At 50.7% G+C, this 7,073-nt stretch overlaps 1 protein-coding gene across 1 annotated transcript in view; it reads left to right on the top strand.

Moving 5' to 3' along the window:
- The window catches only part of MYCL (v-myc avian myelocytomatosis viral oncogene lung carcinoma derived homolog), a 105,981-nt gene extending 99,794 nt beyond the window's left edge, over positions 1–6,187 (top strand). Inside the window, exons 3-4 of the mRNA XM_005868652.2 lie at positions 218–722; positions 3,696–6,187. Of these exons, the coding sequence (XP_005868714.1) occupies positions 227–722; positions 3,696–4,294 (1,095 nt within the window). The 5' untranslated portion in view covers positions 218–226 and the 3' untranslated portion in view covers positions 4,295–6,187. The remainder of the gene's footprint in view (positions 1–217; positions 723–3,695) is intronic.
- The last annotated feature ends 886 nt before the right edge of the window (positions 6,188–7,073 follow it).

The following is a 7,073-nucleotide window of genomic DNA, read 5'->3' as shown; positions in this document are numbered from 1 at the left end:
GAACTCGCTCCTGCAGCCGCGTCCGCGCTCTGTGAGCGGCTTCCCCGGGCTCGCTGACCCAGCACCGGGCTTCCCGGGACGCGAGGGAAGGGCGTGGGTTCCAAGCCCAGAGGTTCGGGAGGGGTAGAGCCTTGCAGCCGGCTGTGCTTGGGAATCCGGGAACGCCTCCCTCCCTGGGCCCGTACCCCAATCAGCACGTCCCCCTTCCCTCTCGCAGGGAGCGGACATGGACTTCGACTCGTACCAGCACTATTTCTACGACTATGACTGCGGGGAGGATTTCTACCGCTCCACGGCGCCCAGCGAGGACATCTGGAAGAAATTCGAGCTGGTGCCGTCGCCTCCCACGTCGCCGCCTTGGGGCTCAGGTCCCGGCGCCGGGGACCCGGCCCCTGGAATTGGTCCCCCGGAGCCGTGGCCCGGAGGGGGCGCCGGGGATGAGGCAGAATCCCGGGGCCACTCGAAAGCTTGGGGCAGAAACTACGCCTCCATCATCCGCCGTGACTGCATGTGGAGCGGCTTCTCAGCCCGGGAGCGGCTGGAGAGAGCGGTGAGCGACCGGCTCGCCACTGGCGCGCCCCGGGGGAACCCGTCTAAGCTGCCCGCCGCCCCGGAATGCGCTCCCAGCCTCGAAGTCGGCAACCCGGTGCCCGCTGCCCCCTGTCCACTGGGCGAGCCCAAGACCCAGGCCTGCTCGGGGTCCGAGAGCCCTAGCGACTCGGGTAAGGACTGCCCCGGGCTGATCAGGAGGTGTGTGTGGAGGGGGGCACCCCATGGGTGGCCAAAACTCTGCCGCTGTTTGAGGTCAGGCACTGAATCTTTGCAAGCCCTTCGGCCACCTCCCCCTTTCTCGGGCTGAAGCTGCCAGTGTAGCCCCCAGCAGTGTCTGTCTGGCACGTGGGTGTGTTAGTAAACAGTTTGAAGAAGTGGCGTGGGAGCCAGCGCTTCTTTGATGATGATTGGAACCCCAGGGGACAAGGGAGACAAGGGTGAGGCTTGGAGAGGACAATACGGGATTGGACAGTAGGGGACTTCTGTCCTGGGAGGCTGGAAGAGGTCCCTTAAGGGTCACTCCAGGCTTGAAGTTTTTTGTTACTGCCTCTTTTCCTGGGAAACTCACACTCCCCTAGGGAGAGAGGAAGCTGAGGAGCCTTTTGTGCAAAGCCAAAGCCTTCATCCTTTTAAAAACCTAGTCTCCTGTCTGCTTGACTTTAAAATGCTCCCATCCCTTATCATTTGTGCATCCACACCATTACCCATGAGACAAGGAAGGAATGAACTCTGACCATTAACAGATGGAAAAACTGAGGCTTAGAAATAGGAAATCACACGAAGTGAGCCCCAGCTTCCTGCCATCTAGCCAGCTTCTTTGCCCAACCCTCCATCTCAACCAGGTACTTCTTGATGTTTAGAGGGTCTTCAGTGTAGTTTATCTGAGAAGGGCTACATCTTGCCTTATTGCTTTGGCCTGAGTTGGAAAGGTGTCCCTCTAACTCCCTCCCAATCCATCCGAGAGCGTCAGCTGCCTCCTTGCATTGGAAAAGTGTTCGCCGGCCCCTACTTTGTGCCAAACTCTCTAGAATCTAGATGCTGGGGTCAAGGATATGGAACTCCAGGCCCCTTTCCCCACCGTTGAATGCAAGTGTAAACCTCACTAAGGGCAGACCAGCATCCCAGGCCACCGGACTACAATGTTCTTAGCCTACCCTCTTCTCGGACCTCTGTATCCATAAGAAATATCGGAGAGAGGGTGCTTTTATGAGATGCAGGACAGAGAAAACCCTGTCACTTTTTAAAAAAATTTATCTTATTGTTGAAAGTATTACAGATGCCCCACTTGTTCACTTTTAAGGATAACTTTACATGACCATTTAGAGGGGACTAGGGAATAGGGTATGGAAGTCGTCATACACTTGAAGGGAAAAAGTAAGGATAACAAGAAAAATTTAAAAGTCAACTTTTTTCAGTCCACTGTGTTTAAGGTCATTTTTAACCTGCTTGCTTCCTATACCAAAAGCTTGTATTTATTTAATGGCTGGAATGGGAATTTGGAGATCAAGAAACCAGTAAAGATAGATCTCTACAAAGGCTGATGGAGTAGAAGAGTGGGAAGAGCACTGTTTTGGGAGTTTTAGATCTTACTTTGAGGTCCAGAATGTTACAAAAAAGTGATGTGTGGATTTGGATGATCTAGGTCTGTTTCTCCCTTGGCATATGAGGGGCTTGGCCTTGATTGTCCAGCTGAGGGCATTTCCTTGTCTGGGTAGAGTCAGACACTGCTCTCTGAAAAGGGGAATAGTGGTCTTACATTATTTCTTCCTTAGGCCGAGCCTTCCCAGCCACCAGGTTTAACCTTGAAATATTAAAGTTTGGGATGCGGGGGAGCCTCCTGAATAATCTTCTGACCTGCCCTTTAACCTGAACCTGTTTGCAAGCTCCTGGTTCACAGGCCACATGGCCCAGAACAAAATGCAACAGATTGCAAACAATGAGGGGGGTGGGGAGAGTGATTGATGGCAAAGCTCAGCCAATAGCGGGTAGGGGCTGGGTAAAACAGCATTCCAAACACAGCTTAGCCAGCCAATCACAGGCCTTGGGGCCAGGAGGGCTGAATGGTCAGGTTTTATTAATGGAGAAGTAATGCGATTGTCCACACAATGGAAGCCTTCCTGACAAAGGGGCTCAAGCTTCCTGATATGCAAAAGAGACAGAGAACTGAGCTCTTCTGTTGTCAGGCTGAAATGCATTAGGTGTTCTTCTATGTGGAGGTCTGAAAAACGTGTGGAGCAGGAAGGCTTTCCCCTAAATGCCCCTCTCCTGGTTGGGGTAACCTAAGAGACCTTCAAGCCAGGGAATGATGGGGCATGTCCAGGTCCCTGGTGTTTCAGCCCTTGCGTGGGGATATTCTGCTGCTGGGTTCTTACCCCGGCACAGGTAGCGTGGAAATGGTCGCTTGCACCTTTGTGAAGTTCCTGCAGCTTTTGCCGACCTGCAATCACAAATCCAACCCTATTCTGATCCAGGGAAGGGGGTGGGGCAGGCAACCTATAAATGATGGATGACTTTAGAAACCCATTGAACCCGATAGCAAAATGCCCCTGACGGAAACCTTTCCTTCCCCTCGGTGGGTGTGGAGAGATGAGAGATGCCTTGCAGCCCTCCCTTCTCTGAATCTTCGTCTGAAAGGGATAGTAGAATAGAGAGGTGGGGGAATAATAGGATTTATAACTTGTGAAAAGTAACAATTCCCCAAGTGCAGGCTGTGCTGGGCAGGAACAAAGGGCAACTCTGCCCACAGACCCCTCATTTACAATTCTGATGGGGCATGAAAGAGCCCGACTGGGGAAGATCTTTATAGCTAAACTTTGTCCCAGGCTGATAGCTCTTTCTCTCCATCCTCTCAGTGGGGGAGGGGAGAGCCTGTGCAGACTGGGGGCTGTTGGCTTGGGCCTGCCTTTTGTTCTTATCTAAGCCTTGCTGTGCAAAAGGAAATTGGAGAATATTCCCCTTCTTGCTTATTTCCCTTCCTTTCCTTCACACTGCCCTTACCCGATACAAATGAATCAGCTGTCTCTCCCTTCACTTCAGTTTGCTTATATCTAAATTAGAAAAATGTCACTTCCTTTCCCAGCCTAGGATCCTTGTATATGTTTCTCATGGGGTGTGTTTTTCTCTTGATCTCTCTTCTTGGACAGAGGGTGAAGAAATTGATGTTGTGACAGTGGAGAAGAGACAGTCCCTGGGTGTGCGGAAGCCAGTCACCATCACAGTGCGAGCAGACCCTTTGGACCCCTGCATGAAACACTTCCACATCTCCATCCATCAGCAACAACACAACTATGCCGCCCGTTTTCCTCCTGAGAGCTGTTCCCAAGAAGGGCCTCCAGAGAGAGGTCCTCCAGAAGAGGCTCTGGAGACAGATGCTCCAGAGGAAAAGGAAGATGAGGTACACGAAGAGGTTGGGAGCCCCCTGCCTATAGAAAGTGAGGCTCCCCAGTCCTGCCACCCCAGACCTGTCAGCTCTGACACTGAGGATGTGACCAAGAGGAAGAACCACAACTTCCTGGAGCGCAAAAGGCGAAATGACCTCCGTTCAAGGTTCTTGGCCCTGAGGGACCAGGTACCCACCCTGGCCAGCTGCTCCAAGGCCCCTAAAGTGGTGATCCTGAGCAAGGCGTTGGAATACTTGCAGGCCCTGGTGGGGGCCGAGAAGAGGATGGCTACCGAGAAAAGGCAGCTTCGATGCCGGCAGCAGCAACTGCAGAAAAGAATCGCGTATCTCAGTGGCTACTAACTGACCAAAACGCCTGACTGCTCTTACAAAGACCTGAGTTAATTTTTTAACTGTCCCTCTCCCCTTTAGTAATTTGCACATTTTGGTTACGGCGGGACAGTCTGGACAGTAGATCCCAGGATGCTTTGCGGCTGGTGCACACAGTAAGGGCTTGCATTCTTGGAAACCTGGAAACCCAGCTCTCCCTCTTCCCTGACTCACGGGAGCACTGTGTCTTCTCTGGCGCCTTTGGCTTCTCAGGCGGGCAGCTGAGGGAGGAGCCTTGGGGTCTGCCTAGCTCACTAGCTCTGAAGAAAAGCCTGACAGATGCTATGCAACAGGTGGTGGACGTCGTCGGGGCCTCCAGCCTGCATGAAATCTCACACTCCGGATGAGCTTTAGGCTGGGAAGGGATGCTCCCACTGGTGTCTCTGGGGTGATGCTGGGACAGCTGGGCCTGGATGCACTCCCTGAGGCTCCTTTTTCCAGGAGACATACGAGCTGTCTTGGGTGAAGACAAGCTCGCAGACTTGATCAACATGGACCGTTACCTCACTGTCAGACACTTTACAGTAGCTGAGGAGTTGGAAACCTTTAATATATACATATATATTGTTAGCTTATGCTACTCAATGCTGCGGCCTTGAGAGCATTTAAAGAGCTTGGCCTCTAGATTCTTTGTCTCAAAGCCCTCTGGGCCCTTTCCTCCGAGGGAAAGACCATTCTGTCCTCACAAGGGACTTTTTTGTTTCCTTCTGCCTTTGTTAGCAATGGGCGTTAGAGCACCCCCTTTCCCAGAGGTCGGAAATATTTCCCCAAGATGCAGGGACATGGGTCCTCACCCACGGAAGGCTTGGAGTTCTGGCTGTGAACTTGTTCCCTACCCAGGTGTCTTCCATCTTGGAATCTTTTCTCAAGGCCGTCGTCAGGCACATCAGGAGTGAGAACTGTACCATTTCCTCTTTCGCAGCTTCCTCTCATCTCAAGCCCTGACTGATAAGTTTGAAGTTCTACTAGAACCATGCAAACCTGTCCTCGTGCAGCTCCAAAGAGCTTGTGTCTCTGCAGCCACCCTTGGGCCACCTGCCAGCCTGCCATGAGTCAGATCCCTGTCTCAGAACTTGGGCCTTACTGAAGGTCTTCCTGGGAGAGCTGCTGGGACTCATCCAGTGCTCCAGAAGGCGGCCTGGCTTCCCGGGGGGGAGCGGGGAGCTCTGCTCAGTGGACCATGGTGCATTTTGCCCCAGCTGGACTCGGCACCTCCAAGTGGCTTCCAGGTGCAGCCTCCAGTCTGTAAAAAACACCTAACCCTATAGTGTCTTGTGGGCAACCTCAGGAGCCCCCAAGCCTATTCTGAAAAAAGGATCGGCCCCCCCTTCCAGGACTCTGCTGGCTGTGGGTTTGAAAGTGGGGGAGGGAAGGATGGTTGAGAGCTGTCTGTGGCTCTGGAAAGCCACCTGCTACTTCTAAACCTGTTATGCACGAGAGTCTGTTTCTGAGGTTGCTTCGTGGCCCTAGAGAACCCCAGTGGAAGTTTGGAGAAAGTCTCTCTACCTTTTGAGCATGGTTTTCTGCAGCCAAGTGACTTCTGGAACTGTCTTTGGAGAACGGGTGGGAAATAGGTTACTGATGTCTCACCTGAATAGCTTGTGTTTTATGAGCTGCTGCTGGGTATTATACCGGAAGCAGGTTTTTTGTGTGTGTTTTTTTTAATACTGTATTTTTGTATGCCTTTTGCAAAGTGGTGTTGTTTTTGTATAAGAAAAAAGCTCTTGGGCAATTATCCTGTTGTGAGAGTCTTGACTTATTTTGAAAGGCAAGTTTATCTGAAATTATGTATTTAGTTGTAATTATTGATCGCCTGATTTAAAAATGTTGCCTTCTGGGACAGCTAATAAAACTTTCTCAAACATGTCAGAGTGGGGGCAGCTTATGCCAACTGAGTCTCTCCCTGAACCAAGGAAGACTGTTTCAGGGTAGCTACAAAGGAGCCAGAGGGTTGCATTTCTCTAACCACATTGCTCACCTGGTCATTCCACTTTGGGTTGCTGAAATGCCATTTCAGACATGTCTAAACAATGTAGGCTCGGCTCTTGGTGAACACGAAATTCCCTTGTGAATTGCAAAGCATGCTGAATTTGTACTTCAGAAGGCTTGAAATCAGGTTCCACCACTTGTTCTGTGCCTTTAGCCTAATCTTTCTGAGTCCTAGTTTCCTTATCTGTAAAATGGGGGTAAATGCTACTTCACAGGGATTTGGCAGGTATTCAATGAAGTAGTAGATGATAAACCACTTTCTAAACTGTAAAGCCTTGTATTTAGGGTGGTACTGTTCTTACGTTAGTGGTATGATGACCCATTGCAGGATGTCTTTTTAAGAAATTCTCAGTGAATTTGCGATGTAATGTGATCCCCCCCCCCCCTTTTTTTTCCTGGATTTAATGAAAGAGAATGAAGACTCCCTTTTCCTCCCATAGTTCTTATAAAGTTGCTGTAAATGCAAGAGGAGAGAACTTAATAATAGCTCTTCCTGATAGAGTACTGCCTATGCCTAAGCTTACTTCTCCATATTATGCCACACCAACCAGGACTACAGAAGAGGAAACAGGTTCTAAGAGTGAAACAAAACTGCCCAAAGTTACACAGCTGGTAAGTCAATGATTGGGATTTGAAACCACCTCTGAATATCTCCGCAGCCAGAAGTCTTCCCCACAGCATAGTAATGATCAGCTTGTTTTGTTAGCATGGGGTGTGTGGAGGAGGTAAACATGAAATTCCATCGCTTAACTGCTGCTTGGAA

The sequence above is a fragment of the Myotis brandtii genome, unplaced genomic scaffold, assembly GCF_000412655.1.
Source record: "Myotis brandtii unplaced genomic scaffold, ASM41265v1 scaffold274, whole genome shotgun sequence".
NCBI classification, from domain to species: Eukaryota; Metazoa; Chordata; class Mammalia; order Chiroptera; family Vespertilionidae; genus Myotis; species Myotis brandtii.
The sequence above is the reverse complement of the archived record's forward strand: the minus strand, read 5'-3'. Positions and strand labels throughout refer to the sequence as shown.